General features: G+C 44.5%; 1 protein-coding gene across 3 annotated transcripts in view; it reads right to left on the reverse strand.

Moving 5' to 3' along the window:
- The window catches only part of LOC147617809 (uncharacterized), an 84,115-nt gene that overhangs the window by 16,986 nt on the left and 47,698 nt on the right, over positions 1 to 19,431 (reverse strand). For all 3 annotated transcript variants that reach the window (XR_015262260.1, XM_086776069.1, XM_086776066.1), the window contains exon 3: positions 17,812 to 17,893. Coding sequence is in view for 2 of the 3 variants with exons in the window: in XM_086776069.1 (XP_086632195.1) it covers positions 17,812 to 17,893 (82 nt within the window). In the remaining variant the exon portion in view is untranslated. The remainder of the gene's footprint in view (positions 1 to 17,811; positions 17,894 to 19,431) is intronic.

Raw genomic sequence — 19,431 nt, forward strand, 5'->3', positions numbered from 1 at the left:
GTGAACGGAGCATACAACAGCAGAGGTCGGGGCCGACGAAACTGGCGGACGATTTTGGACCGACCACGGTACAGATGTCTGTTTTCTTCATCTGTTGCTGGCGCAGATAACGAAACCCTAACGCAGAAAGCAAGCAACAGAAGCTAACGCCATGATCACTCGATCCAACCTTGCGGAGCAGCTCAGAGACTACCAGCTCCGATCGCAGCAAAACTGGGCCTCCCTCACCTTCTTTTCCTCTACGGCAAACATCACCAGGAGAAGCCTTGTACGCCTGCACTTGCCTGACTACAACAGTAGTATACAACAGCAGCATCATCTATACAACAGCAGCAAATTCGACAACCCCTTTCTGCAACAGCATCAACACAAAGAAATTCAGCCTGCAAATTGTAGAAAATCAGAAAATTAAGAGGTATTTGCCTTCAATTTTGGGATTTTCCTTGTCAATTATCATCAATTGAGCAGGTACAGGTTGCAATGGCTCAATTTTGAGCAAAATTGGCAAAATTGGGTGACATTGGTCACAATCAGGATCAATTTGCAGGAAATTGGATGTCAAAATTTGGGGCTTTTGATGTAATTGTGCAATTGGGCATTCATACATGCTATATGATGTGAGCAATCTCACGTTCGGGCCAAAATTGCAAGAAATTGCAGGGCAAATCAAGGGGCTTTTGTGCCGATTGGGTTGATTTGCATGCAGGCACTCGCATTTGATGCTTTAGGCAATGTGTTGATGCCTGTCAAGCACTCAATGTGCCTGTAAATCAAGGGGCTTTTATGTATTGGATGTATATGTGGCCAGGGGGAAGCATCGTGAAGACTCTGGATGCCTTCATGTGCGTTAATGTACCATGTATGATCAGAAATTGATCTTAAATCAAAGGGCTTTTCAAGATTTTATGCTTGTTGAGCTTGGCAAAGCAGCAAACAAGACTTTTATGCTTTGAATCCTCAGAAATCCACTTGCAGTCAAGGGGCTTTTGCTCAATTTCTGTTCGGGACTGTTGTATGCAGTGGTCGGGATTGTAAAAGTCTGATTTTCACTCATTTGGACAGCCAGGAGAGCATTTATTGCTACTGTACCTGTTGGTACAGATTTGGTACAGCTTTGTACAAGTTTTGGCATGGCTGCACATTGATTTGAGTGAGAAAAAATCTCAATTTCAGTTGCTGTACTTGCCGGTACAGGTTTGGTACATCATTGGTGAGCACTTGGTACTGTTGTACAGTACTTTGGAAGGGCAACAGAGCACATTTAAGGTGCTGTCCTAAATCTGCAGCAACCAGATTTTGGTGATTTCATCACATACAGTGGGAGAAAAGTTGCATTCTTGCTTCCGCAGTGGGAGATAAAGCTTGGGAGAACAACTGTGAGCACTTTGTGTGCTTTTGGTGCAATGTTTGCACATTTTGCAAGGAGTCAGGCATTGACAGGTTGCATATTGCTATGGCAACCACAAGTGAGCGCTCTTCATTGCTTCACATCAAGAAGCTTGAAGGCTCACATAACTATGATATTTGGCAAACCCAGTGCTATAATGTGTTGCTCCAGAAGAAGCAACACAGGCCTATCAAAGAAAGGGGTGTAAAGCCCGCTTCTCATACTGCTGAAGAGTGGGAAGATATGGATGAGCTGGCAAGATCTACTATCATGTTGTCTGTGTCAGACTCTTTACTTTTCAGCATTCGTGAAGAGAAGATAGCTTGGGGAATGTGGCAGAGATTGCAAGACTTGTATGCCCAGCAAAGTGCCTCAAGCAAAGTGTATTGGTTGAAGAAACTCATAGGTCTTCAAATGAAGGAAGGGGCGTCTATGGCAGAAGGGGCGTCTATGGCAGCCCATCTAAATGAGTTTAATGGTATTGTCAGCCAGGTTATTAATCAAAAGTTGGCAATGGACGATGAGTTCAAAGCCACTTTTCTCTTATGCACTTTGCCAGAGAGTTGGGACACATTCAGGACAGCCACTAGCAATTCAAATGCTATGCTGTCATATGCAGATGTGGAAGGTGCTCTTCTTCAAGAAGAGATGAACAGGAAGAACAATTCTGTTGGAAAGTCCAATGCAATGAATGCACGTGGGAGATCCCAGCAAAGGGGTAAAAGCCAAGAACAAGGAAGGAGCAAGTCCCGCTCCAAAAAGGACTTGGAATGCCATTATTGTGGCAAAAAGGGACACATCAAAAAGCAATGCTACAAATGGAAAAATGATCAAAAGGAAAAGGGAAAAGGCAAAGACAAAGACAAAGATGAAGCCAAAGATGTAAAGCCAAAGGGCAAAAGTGGAGTCAAGATTGAAGAAATCAATGTGTCACATGCAGGTGACAGTGAGGATGAGGTCCTATTCACGTCTTCACTTGATGCCCATTCACTTCTTACAGGAGATGGTCATGGTATGCACTCATGGATCATTGATTCAGGTGCCTCCTTTCATGTCACAGGTTGCAGAGACTTGTTTGTCAGGTATACTGCTGGCAATGAAGGAGTAGTTTATTTGGGTGACAACCATGCATGCAAGATTCTTGGCAGAGGTGATGTGAGGCTTGTGTTTTCAGATGGCTCACAGCTTATGCTCCATGATGTCAGGCATGTGCCTGAGATCAAGAAGAACCTGCTTTCTACTCGACAGCTTGATGATGCTGATTATGTTACCACATTTGGTCGTGGAAAGTGGAAGATTAGTAAGGGCTCACTGGTTGTTGCCAGAGGCTCTAAGGTGGACACTATTTACTTCATGCATGCAGGTGTTTGTCACCATGCTAATGTAAATGCAACCGAGCTGCCGGAAATCTCTATGTGGCATAGCCGGTTGGGACACATGAGTGTCAAAGGAATGGAGCAATTGTCTCGTTTTGGTTACTTGCCTTCTCTAAAGTTTTCAAGTTTTCACTTTTGTGAGCATTGTATATATGGCAGGCAACTCCAGTGCCCCCACAAGAAAGCTCTTGGACAGAAAGATGCTCAGTTAGAGTTGTGCATACAGATGTGAGATGCCTCAGCTTTCTTTGGGAGGGGCAAAATATTTCGTGTCTTTTATTGATGATGCCACACGCAAGGTGTGGGTTTATCCTCTTCGTTTGAAGAGTGATACATTCTCAGTGTTTGAGAAGTTTGTTGCTCTTGTTGAGAATCAAACTGGCAAAACACTGAAGGCTTTGCGTTCCGACAATGGTGGAGAGTATATGTCCAAACAGTTTCAGGACTTTTGTGATGCTAAAGGCATCAAGAGGGAGCTCTCTACTCCTTATGATCCTCCACAAAACGGGACAGTAGAGAGGATGATCAGGACCATTCAGGAGAAGATCCGTTCTATGTTGTCACATGCTGCGTTACCTCATGGTTTTTGGGCTGAAGCTGTTATGACAGCCGTTCATCTTATAAACAGGTCACCTAACACGAGGCTTGGTGGGAAAGTGCCAGAGGAAGTATGGACAGGGAAGCCTCCGTCATACAAGCACTTGAGAGTGTTTGGTTGCGTTGCGTACGTGCACATACGCAGGGAAATGCGCACCAAACTTGATCCTAAGTCTCACAAATGCATATTCCTAGGATATGGTGACAAAGGTGAAATGGGGTATAGACTTTGGGATCCAGTGAATAGAAAGATTATACGCAGCAATGATGTCATTTTTGATGAAACATGCATGTATAAGGAGCCTGCAAGGCAACAGGAGCCTAGCAGAGTCATCTTTGATGATGATGGACATCATGGACAACAACCAAGGGCTGTAAATCAGCCATTACAGCAGCAAAACCAGCCCTTAAATGGTGCTGAAAATGGTCCAAATGGACAGCCAGAGATGGCAAAAGATACCCTATGGATATACCACAGTTAGAGGAGATACCGGGCATGATTTTTCAACCTTATGGCATGGAACAGGAGCCACCAATAGGTGATATGCAGGCTGGACAGCAACCTGCAAATGATGGTCATTGGGTACGGAGGTCCACAAGACCCTCCAGAGCCCCTGACAGGTTTGTTCCAGGGGTTGACTACTTGATGCTCACTGACTGTGGGGAGCCCTCATGTTATAAGGAGGCTTTACAGAGGGCAGACAAGGCTCTTTGGGAGCGTGCCATGAAGTCAGAGATGGATTCTCTGCACAAAAATGGAACATGGAAGTTGGTGCATTTACCTGCAGGCAAGAAGGTTTTGCCATGCAAGTGGGTTTACAGGCTCAAAGTTGCACCTGATGCAAAGCCAAGATACAAAGCCAAGTTAGTGGCTAAGGGCTTCAAGCAGGAATATGGTGTGGACTTTGATGAGATCTTCTCTCCAGTGGTCAAAATGACCACACTTAGAGCTGTATTAGCTTTGGTTGCTCGTGATGATCTGGATTTGATTCAGATGGATGTGAAGACTGCTTTTCTTCACGGTGATCTCCATGAGGAGATATATATGCAACAGCCAGAGGGTTATGCAGTAAATGGAAAGGAGAAGCTTGTATGCAAGCTGAAAAAGAGTCTTTATGGGCTCAAACAGGCACCAAGGGAATGGTATCATAAATTTGATACATTCATGAAATCCCAAGATTTTAGGAGAAGTGACATAGATCATTGCTTATACACCAAGAAAGCTTTGGATGGCAGTCTATTGATCCTCATCTTGTATGTTGATGATATGTTGATTGCCGGAAAATCTCGTAAAGAGATGGATGCCTTGAAGAAGAGGCTGCATCAAACCTTTGATATGAAGGATTTGGGTGTGATGCAAATCACATTTTGGGTATGCGGATACTTCGGGCCAGAAATCAGCATGTGTTGTATTTGTCTCAGAAGGAATACATTGGCAAAGTTTTGCAGAGGTCAATATGGACGGGGGGAAGAAGACTAGTACTCCTTTGCCTCCATATGTGAAACTCAGTGCTATGGACAGCCCACAGTCAGATAGTGGCAGGGCTGATATGGCCAAGATTCCGTATGCTTCAGCTTGTGGCAATCTCATGTATGCCATGGTTGCTACTAGGCCGGACATTGCATTTGCAGTGGGAGTGGTTTCTAGATACATGGCCAACCTTGGCAAGAAGCATTGGGAAGCAGTGAAAGGTGTCATGAGATACCTGAAGGGCACACAGGATATGTGCATTTGCTTTGGCAAACAGGATGCATTAGTGCATGGTTACACGGATTCGGATTATGCCGGTCATCCAGATAACCGGAAGTCTACTACCGGTTATGTGTTTACATTCACAGGAGGTGCTGTGTCATGGATATCCAGGATGCAGAAGTGCACAGCCTTATCTACTACAGAGGCCGAGTATATTGCAGCCACAGAGGCTTGCAAGGAGGCATTATGGCTATCTCGGTTAGTGGTTGATTTGGGTTATACAGGGGATATTCCATTGTTGCATTGTAACAGTCAGAGTGCCATCCAGTTGGCAAAGAACCCTGTCTTTCATGCAAAGACGAAGCATGTGGATGTGAAGTATCACTTCATCAAAGAGGTGATAGAGAACAAGCAAATTCAGCTTGTTAAGATTCATATGGATGACAACCCGGCTGATCTGTTGACAAAGAGTTTGCCTCCGGAGCGGTTTGCTCATTGCAGACACTTGATGGGCATTGGATGAGGCCAATTTCAGCCTTGATATGGCCTTGTATATTATCATGTACATGCTGATTTTTCTTTTCCTTCATTTAAGGGCACTTTGCCTTTAAGTGGGAGGTTGTTGGGGTAAAGGCATTATGCCCACCCTTATAGTGTGTACTAGCCCATAAGTTATAGTACATAGTACACTTAGTACATTAAAAGTACTAAGTGCACTATGTGTACTAGTGCAATATACATGTGTGATAGGGGAGTCACACACTCATCATATCATGAGTTGACTTATCCCCACATATGTCTCTCTCTCTCTCTCTCTCTCTCTCTCTCTCTCTCTCTCCCTTCTTCTCTGTGTATGTCTCCCACATGAATAACCCTAATTAATTCTCCCATTCAGATGAGCAGATGACACCACAGATATGGGGAAAGACCAGATGCACAAGCTCACCCGACAGGACTAGTACTAGGAAATATTTAAAACATATGGATATACTTGATGTACTTGGAACACATGGATATCAATGGAACATATGGATGTGGTTGGAATACTTGCAATCTGCAGTTGAGGACAGCAATGATATAAGAGAAAGGGATGTAAGTATTTGGTCCTCCTACCTCTTTTTCACATAATGGAACTTATGCCCGGACACATGGACAGATTGATGAAAGCATGGAAACAGGCTTCATGAAGCTTGCACAAGAAAAAGCACCAATTTTGGTTAAGAGCATGGAAAAGCAAAAAAGTCAAACTGAGTTGACCGCGAGCCAATGGCCCCATTGGAAAGAGGAGACTGAGCTGAACCAAAAAACTAAAGGCCGCTTTTCCAAAAAGCAACTCCGGGGCCAAAAAGCAAGGCCCTAAGCTAGAAAAGCATAAATCAAGAACTTTGGCAAAAGATCAGTAATACTTTATTATTATTAAAATATAAAAACAAAGAGACAAAAGCAAAGCTTGGTTAGAGCTTTTTGGCAAAAAGCAAGCCTCTCCCCAAGTATAAAAAGACACTTTGAGTCTCTCTATTGGATCAAGTGCATAAAGTTGTGGAGATCATCATCTTCATCATCTACCTTACCTCCAGCTACACCTCCTTGTGCCCGGCCACCGCCCATCTTTGAGATTCAAGATTTGGACTCCGAACTTGGACTTGGGATTTAGACTTGGATTTGGATTTTGGATCTGGTGAGAGATTCTTGTGGGCCATCCCCGTGGTGTGCTCGGCATCAAAGATCTTGTGCCTAGACATTGACATCGACTTGGATATCCTACATCAGCATATTTGTTTGTTTTGTATTCATTGATTGTATTGATCTTGGCTAGCATGCCCATGGATTGTTCTTGAATAAATTCAAGAAAGGGCCACGGCGGGGCTTGTTCCCCGCCCAGTGTGGTGTACTATGCAAGATCCCTATACCCTTCTCTCTCTACCTCTTGGACACGTGGTTGAATCTCTCACGGCACGCCCCACTCGGCTTTCAGTATGCAATTAGGGTTTGCTCTCCACACAGCCCAAGCACTGAAAAATCAATCCCAAAACATAAAATACAGCCCTCAACAAGCTTCCAAGCACTGCCGTCTTTCCATACATGCGTCTAGGCATCACTGTAGCAACCCTACCAGCCTCAGGATGCTGTAAAAGCCAGCCAACCAACCTTGGAGAGCTTAAAACAGCAGTCGACCAGCTCTAGAGAGAGAAAGAAAGAAAGAAAGAAAGAAAGATTTTATTAACATCTTCCAAAAGACAGAACTCGGCCTATGAGACAAACCGGAGTACCTCTATGGGGTATCCTCTGTCATCCCAACAAAATGAAAAAGTACTGAACAAAAAAGCTCAATCTGGGTGTGCAGGGGATGGAGCTCTACTACTAGGAGAATGCAAAGCTATATGCATGAAGTATACAATCATGATATGCAACCTAGCTAGCTCCATCCTGTACCATACTGGGGGTATAAAATGGTATACATCAGTGAAGGGGGTGTCCACAGCTTCCTGAAGAACATGCCTAGGTGTGCTCTAAAGCGAGCCAGTCGTTCCGCACCCTCTGTGTGAAACTGAGCTCTGATCTCTGTCATCTCTCTCTGGTATAGGCGTGGTGTCCGAAAGCCAGGTGTCCTCTATCTCCTGCGGGCTCTAAGTGTCTCTGCTCTCTGGAGAGTAATTCCCTGCTGTGTAGGGGCTGGGAGGGGGATGGATCTCTGAAAAATGTAGTAATCTGTGTCTCTCGCCCCCCCTCTGGAGCTATCTAAGCCTGTAATAATGTCTCTCTGTGGCGCTGTATTTCTAGAATGTATCTCCCCAGTATGCGCTGGTCTGCTGCCTCAAAGATCTGGCGTAGGGAATGTGGCTCTCTGAATAAAATGGGATATCTCTCTCTGATGGCTGTATATGCTCTGCATCTGCATACATAATGCTCCTCACTCTCCACCTCCTCTCTGCACGATCTGCATACCCTCTCCTCTCGGGGGATCCGTGCTGCTCTGCCAGTCTCAATCTCCAATCGGTGTGATGAAACTCTGAGCTGACCAATAGCCACTCGAGAGCCGTGTGGTAAAAAGCCCTCCATGTATCTAGGGCTCTCTATAAATCCATCATCAGTGATACTCATGAAGTGATCTCTGTAGTATAGCATCTTCGGTGGAAGAGGCTGTGTAGGCGATATCCATGTCTCTCGTGTATAGAGCTGCCATAGATCCTGTCTCAATACTCTGTTCCTCTCACTATGAGAGAGACGGATATGTGGTGCATCCCTGTCATACTGGAATGGTGGTAGATGATCCATGTCTAGGCCATGCTGTGAGAACCAATGTGTGACCTGTGCATACCATGATCCTCTGTCTCCTGCCTCAGCCAACTGTCTAGATGCCTCAAAAGCTCTGTATGATAATCTGTCGTGTGGCATCTCTCTGAATCTGTCTAGCAAGCATATAGTCTGAAATATGGCCTCTACCATCATAGGAGGCGCAGCAAACTCTGCTCGGATAATGTCATGAGGTACTGACGGTTTGCTGCGTATCATGCGTGCCATCATGAGGGCCTGTGGTCTCTCTATCTGTGTCCACCAATGGGTAGCAAGGCCTGGCGCCCATACTGCTGCTCCATACATCAATGCCGGTGTGACTAATGTGTCAAATAGCCACCCCTTCGTCCGGGGCTCCTGAAAATGCGCCTGGTGGCACTGTCTCTCTAGCATAGCCAATGCTGCATATCCCCGTGTCAATCTAGCTCTGGCTGCTGAACCCATGGTGAAGCATGTGGCTGCTGCAGAGAAGGTAACCCCCAGGTACACATATGATGTCACCACCTCCACCTGGCATTCTGCGAGAGTGAATGTCAGCTGACTCCTGCCCTGTCTCGATGTATGAAAGACCATAACCTTGGTTTTCCCAAGGTTCACAGTAAGACCCCTCTGTGTGCAGAAATCATCGAGTGCATGTAGATGCTGCTGTAGACCACCTGGAGACTCAGACACTAATACAATATCATCAGCATAGAGCATAATATGTACTGAGGTACCACCATAACATGCTCCAGTCGTCCAAGCTGCACCCATAGTGAACCATTATAGTTCCATACTGCTATGTGTATCTCTGTCAGTGACCTGGTCTGTGTCCCATAGGCCCCAAACCGCTAATCCATGGGCCGGCCATCGATGATGACCCGACCATCTCGATAGAAGGCCTTCTTGCCTTCTCTCCTCGCGTGTAAGACTCGTGGCATGCAAGTTCTCCTATGCTCAAGCTGCATCCTCGTGAGATCATCATCCAAGAAAATAGGAGCTCCCTCTAAACCCCATAGCATGACCCTCTTCCTCATGAAGGTGACCCTCTCCGTCTCTCCTGCAAACTGTAGGATGAGGGCTCGTTTGCGTGTTGAGTCTTTCCCGGCTCTCCATGCTTTGGTGAAGGGGAGAGGGTGCTCTTCCTTGTAGCCGAGCTTCATGCATAGAAGCTGTCCATCTTTCTCGGGAGTGGAGTCGGGTGTCTCGGCTATACCTGTGACTCGAATGTTGAGGCGACGGGCATGCCTCATCTTCTCCTCCTCAATGGTGGTGTGAATGATTTGGTGTTCCTCCCTTTGAGTCTCCTCCCTCACTTCTTTACGGATGTTCTTCTTCACCACCTCGACCCATCCTGACTACTTGGCTTCGAGCTTTCCCTCCATGTCCTTTGTGATCTCCTTGGAGATCTCTTCTTTGATGGCCGTGAGAGTGTGGTCATTGATCTCCCCTTCTTCCTTCTCAACATTCTTGATGGCTACCATTTCCACTTTCAATGCACTCACCTCCTCCTTGAGTGCCGTGTTCTCTTGTTCGAGGTTCATGAGCCGTGCTTCGAGAGCTATGATGTGCTTGTGTAGTTTGTTTTCCACCTCATCGAGGTTGGAATCGGATGTCTTCTTGTTCTCCTTGATTAGTGCCTTCATTGCTATCTCGAGGGCCTCGAGTTTCTCTTGGAGACTCGGGGCCATTCCTCCAGATCACTCTGCAGTCCTTCCCACAGGCAGGGAAGAGAGAGAGAGAGAGAGAGAGAGAGAGAGAGAGAGAGAGAGAGAGTTATGTTGCTGCCTTGGGGGCCTGAGCAAGGGTGGGTGGGGAAAGGGGACAAGACAGAGGCGAAACGGTGGGCAGAACAGACAGAGGCGAAATGGCGGGGGCCAGGACAGAGGCGAAATGGCGGGCAAAACAAGACAGAGGCGAAATGGCGGGGGCCAGGACAGAGGCGAAATGGTGGGCAGAGCAGAGGCGAAATGGCGGGCAGAACAGACACAGGCGAAATGGCGGGGGCCAGGACAGAGGCGAAATGGCGGGGGCCAGGACAGAGGCGAAATGGTGGGCAGAACAGACTGAGGCGAAATGGCGGGGGCCAGGACAGAGGCGAAATGGTGGGCAGAGCAGAGGCGAAATGGCGAGCAGAACAGACAGAGGCGAAATGGCGGGCAGAACAGACAGAGGCGAAATGGTGGGCAGAGCAGAGGAGAGAGAGAGAGAGAGAGAGAGAGAGAGAGAGAGAGAGAGAGAGAGAGAGAGAGAGAGAGAGAGAGGAACAAGTCAACCAGCCTTGAGTATGCGTATTTTCAGAAAATCAGCCACAAAACCAACAGTTCTCGCGGCAAAATTGCTCCAGAGTCAAAAATCAGCCCCAAAACTGGCACTTCTCGCGACACAAGTGCTCTGAATACACCACAGAGAGTAGTCAACCAGCTTTGGAAACACATCTTGCATCAAGAAACAAGCTCTGGAAATAGTAGAGAAGAAGTCACCCAACTCTGTAGCTTCAAAATCAGCCACCGACTCTCAATTCTGAGCAAAAGAGCCATTAAAAGCACACATTGAGTGCCAAGCAAGCCAAGGTTTGCTTCTTTTAGCTAGGTGCCTCCAGACCCAAAATAAGGGGCTTGTCCAAGTACCCATAATTGAGTTTTGGCCTCGGCACATTAAAATAAGTCCAATCTAGTGTGTATTCACTTACAGATTATTAACTGTTGGCCGCCCAACTTGAGCAAGTGTGTACACACACACTTATAAACCTTATAAACCATATAAATGATTAAATCCTTCGAATCCAAGACTTTAAACCATAATTCTGGCGTGTCCATGCTATAGCATAATTCACCCTGAAGCTCCTGCTTCAGTTTTTGGCCATCCATAGTTCTTCAAGGTGTTGTATGAAATCCACATATCCTGTGTGACAGCCATGTATGAGCAAATCACGATCCATATGAGTTCCAGAGTATCTAGCAACCCATCATAACTTAGATAAATTCCCCATTCACATCCTTTATGTAATAAGTCCAAGCTCACCGAACATTGTCCAGAACGTGAGGGTGGACCAATTGGTGACAACAAAAGGCACCAGGATTGCTTCAGCCGTTGCATGTTCCCACGCAGCCATGGGAAAGTCACGAACCCAACAAGGCAATGATGCCATTTGGACAGGTTTAGCAAGCAAGCTCACTTCTTGTCGGTCAAGAAGACCATCAAAGCTGAGCATATGGTTAAGATATATCTTGCACAAGTGTTCAAGCATCATGGAATGCCGAAGTCCATTGTAGGAGATAGAGATCCCTGGACTACAAGTCTCTTTTGGCAAGCCTTATTTGATAATATGGGCAACAAATTGGACTTCTCATCAGCTTATCACCCTCAAATGGATGGGCAAAGTGAGGCTGCAAATTCAGACGTGTTGGATCTCTTGAAATGTTATGTGGCGGATCAAAAGCCTTCTTGGAAGAAGTACTTACCGCTTGTGAAATTTGCATACAACAGCAGGGTGCATGCATCTACGAGAAAGGCCCCGTTTGAGATTTTATATGGTAAGGTGGTTTTGCCACCCATCCTTCACACAAAGAATGAGATATTTACAGCTGATAAGTACGTAAGAGACTTGGATATTGCCTTTGCTCAAGTGCGGACAGCCATTGCAAAGTCACAAGACAAACATAAAAGGACTACCAACAAGCATAGACGGCAATTTGATCTCAAAGAGAATGATTGGGTATTGCTAAAATTCGAGAAAGCAAGACTTGCAAAGAGACCTGGCAAAGACGGTGTATACCCTAAGCTTGCAACCAAAAACTATGGGCCTTTTCGAGCAATCAAGAAGATCAATTAAGTGGCTTTTAGGTTAGCATTGCCTAGTCATTGACATATACACAATGCTTTTCATGTAAGTTTCCTTTACGAGAATGTAGAGCCCGAGCCCAGTGAACCATCCACCAGAAGTGGATGAGCTTGTGGAGATTTTGTAGCTAGAACAGATTGTATATCACAAGGAACGCAAGCTTGCTCTAGAGGCAAAGTTGTCACGCATTACCTTGTGAAGTTTAAGAACTATCTTCCCATTGATACTAAATGGGTAGATGAAGAGTTCTTTAGTGATTTCCCGCACTTGCTTCAAACGTATATGGATGCTTTTCAATTGCGGACAACTGTTTAGAAGCCAGGGGAACATCACCATTTGGCAACCCAACAGGTCCACCCATGCTTTCTCATTATGTATATACATTAGACTGGCGTCCATGGCAATTGCATATATCGGAAATTGATGCCACTCATGTGATACTATGGACTTGGCTTTCCGTTGGAATTTGTGCATGTGAGTACATGCCCGGAAATACCTAGAGGATTGGTGTTCCATTGGAACACGTCTATTTTGATATAGTCTCATGAACGGAGATTGTCCACACCAATGTTGCTTGCCTGCAAATTGCATTTACATGTTGTTTTGAAGCTTGCTTGACCAATGTGTAGTTTTGGGTGAGGGGATGCCCGCCCATGAACTGTGCATGTGAAATTGTCTACTGACATGGTTATGTGGCATGAGACAAGTGGTAAGTATTGGTCATAATTGAGCCTTAAGATCTATCACTGATTTATAAGTGAGTGTGTACACACTTCATTGTAGTCCAAACTCACTTATAAATTATGACCAGCCCTGTGTTTGCACACACTGATGTCCCGAGACAGACAAAGCTCAATGCCCACCACCCAGACCTTATCCCCATGTGTCCATCCCAACTTGCACCACAAGTCACTTTCCCTCTCTGCCCGACACCCAAGGTATACATCTCTTCATCTCTCTCTTCCTTCTCTCTCTAGAAGTTGGCGCCCACCTTCATAAGGCCTTTTGGCTGTATTTTCTGCACTTTCTCCTTTGCAACACCATATCCAAGCTTGCTAGGGTGTTTTCAAAGCTTCCAAGAGTATTTCTAGGTGGTATTCACTCTCCTACACACTCCCAATGACTAAAATTCAGCAAAACAATCCTTATATTTGCTGTAATTTCTGGTCTTTTGGCTGAAAAACCTAATCTCAACCCTCTTTTCTCAAGTTGAACCATAGGGGAAGCTTTCCCAAGGTTCCCTTCATCCTCTTGAAGACTTTTGTCGCAAAGGATCACAACAAATTGAAGATTTCAACACTCTAGATGCTTCCATCGACGCTACTTGCAATTGGTAAGCTTTAATACTCAATTATGGAAGCAAGTAGCACGAGGAAGGAGCAAGAGTCCCTATGTGGTGTTCTCCTGTCCTACGTGCTCTCTTGTAGACTGTCTTTACCATGTTTTCGTGGAACAATAGAGAGCTGATGGTAGAGAACATAGGCACTTGAGAGGGTAGTGTGAGTTGCAAATCTTAGCAGACAACCATATTGTTTGCAATATTGTATTCATATGAATTGGTATGGAAATCTGGTCAGAAATGCCCATGACACTATGTACTTGATTCTCCCAAGATTAATATACACTACTATTTGAGGGAGAGGCTGGCCGTCCCAGCTCATTGTGCATCTCTTGTCAATTCAGCAAATTACATCTTGTATTGTGCTTGTTGTCCATTAAATCTCAGCGTATTTAGGTGTATTGATAACCAGTGTTCAACCAAGCATTCCACACTGCCCGGTGGAATTACACTTTGTCTTTTCCTCCTCCTTGTTTACGGACTTAAATATGTCGTGACAACACTAATTCTTGTAGGTTAGGGTTAGGGTTAGGGTTTGCACAGGTACAAGCCTAAGCTATGGAGGATCCTATAAGACAAATCTGTATACAACAAGTCCATGTCCTGAGTATCATGGAAAGAAAAACTAAAATGAAAAGCTAATCCTAGTCATATGCAGCTCACTATGCAGTCACTGTCTAGCATGCTATAGATGTACAATCATGATAAGTGGTATACTACTAATTCCACCCAATGGAGATGGTGGGGTGTAGAACATCATACATGGAGCATGGGACGAGGAGGACTCTCACATCTGTTGTGCCCTGCTCTAGCCTCTAGACTCTCTCCTCCATAGCTCTATGGTATCGTGCCTGGATCTGGGCAAACCGAGCCTAATGTAGTGGTGGTCAGCGTCCAAGTAGTCGCGGTCTCGTGGCAGCTCTGATCTCCGAGGCTCTCTGTAGTGTGAGCCCTCGTCGAGAGGTAGATGATATAGGGGGAGGGGGATGTGGCTCGATGATAGGCCTAAAGAAGCTGGTGATCTGTGGCTAGGATCGCTGGCTCTACACCTATAGAAGCCTCACTCTATGTCGGTGTAGCTCAAGGAGGAAAAGGCCTAGGCATCTTTGATCACGATACTCCACCACCCGGCTAAGTGGGCCAAAACCCTCTCTGAACAAGCAATGGTATCTCCCGTTGATCTCATACTATACAAGGCATCTGCATATGTAATGCGCCTCCGACTCTACCTCTCTGTGGCATAATCTGCATACTCTGTCCTCTCTAGGGGTCCGTGCTACTCTCCCTACCTCAATCTCCATAGGGTGAGAGGAAACTCTGATCTGACCAATAGTCACCCTCATAGCGTGAGACGTGTGTCTAACATATCCATCCTCTATGAATCTAAGGAAATGATCTCTGTAGTACTGCATCTTGGTGGGAAGGGGACATGACCAAGTCTCCCTGGTGTGCATATATATACATATATATATATACATACATATACATATATACATACATATATATATACATATATACATACATATATATATACATATACATACATATATATATACATATACATACATACATATATATATATATATACATACACACACACACACACACACACACATATATATATATATATATATATAGAGAGAGAGAGAGAGAGAGAATGCTAAAAGAGAGAGAGTATTGCAAGACTCAATGATATGATTAGATTGATAGAAGTCATGTTCACTCACCAATTACAATGCTTTTGTAAGCTTGCAACCTTATCTTTTGACCCATACAAATATCAAAGTGTATGCCACATGGCACACTTATCTAATCCACTTATAAGAGTGTGTTCACACACTGCTAGAACAATAACCCTTTTAGGGGCTGTTCACACAAAAAAACAACAACCGTTCACACACAAGGAAAAACACACACATGAGGCTCCAAATCCCTACAAATCCCCCTTCGGAGTGAAGGTGGAGATGTTTGAGAAGACCTTCAATAGCCATGGTGATTTGGGCTCTAACCAACAGGTGATACAAAAGAACATAGTGTGTCAACACCTGGAACCCTCCCGTCAGGCATGATGGAAGAGCTTGACCACACACGACTGTGATTGTGCCTACATGAGGCTACCCAAAGACAAACCCCCCTTGCTATAAGCAAGGTATGACACGAAATGATGGAGACTTTTATAAGATTCAGGCTTATTACAAAGATGGAAAGGCTGACACATTCACACAACGTTTATTGCAATCAATTTTGGGAGACCACCTGGGTAGAGAACCCATGACTCAAACATAATAGAAATTAGATAAACCTTTGGAAGTATAAAAACTTCCTGAGGATATATCAATGAAGAACGGTCTCTTTCGGCAATGCTTCCATGCCATTGCTCCTTCTATGGCACTACGAGAACTTCAATTTGATGTAGGAAACTTCAATTTGGAAAAGTTACAAATTTTGGATGCTACAGGTGCTCCTATTGATGCAAAGGGCTAATTTTTGCAAAATCCCCAAAGTTTTGTGATTGCACGAGCTCGAATGTGATAATTTCTACCTGATTACTGAAAAAACCTAATTTTTGCTTGTGTAGCAACTTGCAGGTACATCAACAACGAGCGGCGGCGGCGGCGGCGCGCTCAAGGGCAATAGGTCAGAATCTGCTCTGCAGACAGGTGAAAAGTGACAGCAGTTATGAGGCAGCAGACGGAAGGCAAATGATGGTGATTGTAGCATTGTTGGCGATGGCTGTAGCAGTATAGCAGCAGTAGTGGTGCAGCGCTGCAGCGGCGACACACATGTTGTGCAGAGACAGCTGCTGCTCAAGCAACGGCACACAGGTGGTTTCTACAGAGAACAGCGCAGGGCAGCACAGAATGGTGGAGATGGGCAGCCAGGTGAGCGGACAAAGGCGTGCCGACGCTGGAGATGATGCACCAGCAGGTGCAGATCGTTGCGGCAACGCGTCAACAACGATGCACGGCAGCTGGGCGACTGCGAGACACAGGCAGCAGCAAATCTACAAGTGACGGCTGGCAGCTGAAACCCTAACAACACTCTGATACCAATTGTAGGTTAGGGTTAGGCTTTGCAAAGGTACAAGCCTAGGCCTTAAGCTATGGAAGATCAAAGAGATCCATGGTGTGACTGTGCGCGCAGAGAGAGAGACAGAGAGATTATGCTCAAAGAGAGTATTGCAGGAGTTATGTTCACTCACCAAGGCTTGCAACCTTATCTTTTGACCCATACAAATAACACACTCTAATAAGTGTACGCCACATGGCCACTTATCTTATCCAAGTGTGTTCACAAACTACTAGAACAATAACCCTTTTAGAGGTCGTTCACACACACACACACAAACAGGGGTTCACACAAGGGGACACACACACGAAACTCCAAATCCCAACAATTCTCACAGTTAGCAATATGGTTAGCTAAAGGAAAATGAGTACTACTAGAAACAAGCACACTATTGATACTATTAACAAACTGTGATTGAAATGGAGGATGAAACCTAGCAAACGAGACTCTACGTGTTTCTTCCCATTGCAAACTAGAAATGAAAGGAACTCATGGGGTACCAATTATGCCTTGGATGAGGATTAGATCCTGAACAGTCTTTGTGATGCTCAATAGATGCTTGCTCCAGTCAATATAAGGATGGTACTAAACAAACCACCTCATGCCTAAAATCACGCCGGCACCTATTAAGGGTGCGACTATGAAATTAGGCATGAAACCGACCTTCTAGATCACTAGTCCAGCACTCTGTGCTACTGACTTAACTCTAAGACTCGTGCCTACACCAAACCCTGACTACTGGAGTCAAGAGTTTGTTGGGCAACTCACTTGGAGATAACATCCTCTATACTATCACAATCAAACAAGACTACGACCTACTATGAAACCATGACACTTGAGGACCTCGGGGAACTCCTTGCCTTGGATGGAACTCTGATCTTTTTGATTCACAGAATAACTTGTGGAGTTCCCTTCCTCTATAATGGCAGGCACTATGAGGCTGGTGGGGGAGGCTCTTCTAGATTGGAGTCTGGTCAACAAATGATGCAGTAGCTAGCAGGAGCTCTCTCTCTCTCTCTGCTCTCTCTTCTGCATGCATTTTTGCATCAGCATGTTCCAGGATGTGTTCAGGGCTGAAAGAAGACTCCCAGAGCTTCCGCATGTAACAAAAAGCATGAGATACAAATCATGCATTTATGACTATGCTATGATACACCTAAATCAATACAAAACAAATGTAGACCAGATGCTTTGTTTACAACAAACCATAATGCAAGTAATTTGAGATCATACATGATTTGTTGCTTTCCGTTTGAGGTTGTAAGGCGATAAAAACTGCACCCTTTGCTGAATGGAAACGGTTTCCCTCTCCACTCTACAAGTATGATTTATATCAGCAAAAAGCGTAACACAACAAAATAGACCTCTTAACATATCCAGAGTAAAGCATGTCACCAAAGAGACCTTGCAAGAAGGCACATTTTGGTAGATAAAAAGACTCATGTAATCATTAAAATTCATCTGTTCATAGTCTTCCAAAGTAGTCATCAACTTAAAAGACTTTGGCAATTACACTAAGATTTGCACCCTGGAAGTTTTACACATTCAAAACCTCAAATGGAAAGTGTTAAAAAGGTGAAAAATAACTTGATGTGGAGATTTAAAGCACTTAAAATTACCCATTTGGAGTTTTTTAATACTAAAAAATAAAATGTAAATTTTTAAAATAAAACTCGCTATGTTCACCACTTGTTCATGCTCTCTACCTCTCTTTCCAATTCTCCACGGAACTTCTCAACTCTAACTATGGCCTTTTTAGTTCTTCACAAATTTTTCTAGGTAGCTCCTCCCCCTCATCTTTGACTGTGGCAGGCAACTGCCTCTATCTTGAAGCTGTGAGTGTATACAAAATTCAAAGTTTAATGTTCACGGTACTCTATACATCTTAGGCTTCCTTAAAATCACAAGTTTTCAACATTGAACCCTTAAAATCATAAGTCTTCAACATTGAACCAACCTAAATTTGTGAGGTATTAGGCCCCATAGGTGTGCCACTTATTAGGTAGTGTTTGGTATGCCTTTTTCATCTCACCGCCGTAAGGATACTAAAGACGTGTTATAATTGCTGTAGTACATAATCATGTTCAAGTCAATCTGTGTCTACTCCTTGAAAAAGACATGACCCATTGGTTGCTGGTCTCCTTGCTTCATGGGATTAGTAACTGGATCAAGGAGTAGACACAGATTGACATGAACATGACTATGTACTACATGACATATCATGGCACAATTCATCTGATCCTACCTCAAAAGATGCATAGCTGCATCCACCCTAAGAACCGACAAAATAAGAAAAAATAAGCAATTAATCAATCAACCATAACTGATCAAAATGTAGAGTTCAAAGAACCTCCTTCACAATCTGCAGAGCTCCCAACACAAGCCCAGATTTCGCTTCTCATCTCTGTGAAAAGATGATAGAGAAGCAACCCCTCCATACCCATGACAGGTAAGAGGATGACAAGTGAATATGACTTGTGTTATTTATGCATTGAACTTTTGGCCTGGCATTTATGGATCACCCTCCAAAAAAAGACAAAATGTCTCTACCATCAGTGTCATATAGCAGACCACCTCTTCAAGACTCTATACAACATACATGGAACACTTGTCTTGGAAAGACATGATCTTCTTTTGGCTAAGAGTTCTAAATATGGTATGTTTCCATTAAAGAAGGCGGCACCCTTCACGAAAGACAACCGATTTTACACACGTATATAAAGCAGTCTTGGAGGCACACATGATCTTTTTGCTCAGTCCTAGATATGGTCAGAGTCTAGTGTGTCTTTCTAAAGAAGGTGACTATCCGTGATTATCCTTGATGAAATTTCTAACCAAAAGCAAGGCCCCAAT

This window comes from Cibotium barometz, chromosome 36 (assembly GCF_041138505.1).
Source record: "Cibotium barometz isolate CiBa-2024 chromosome 36, ASM4113850v1, whole genome shotgun sequence".
NCBI lineage: Eukaryota > Viridiplantae > Streptophyta > Polypodiopsida > Cyatheales > Cibotiaceae > Cibotium > Cibotium barometz.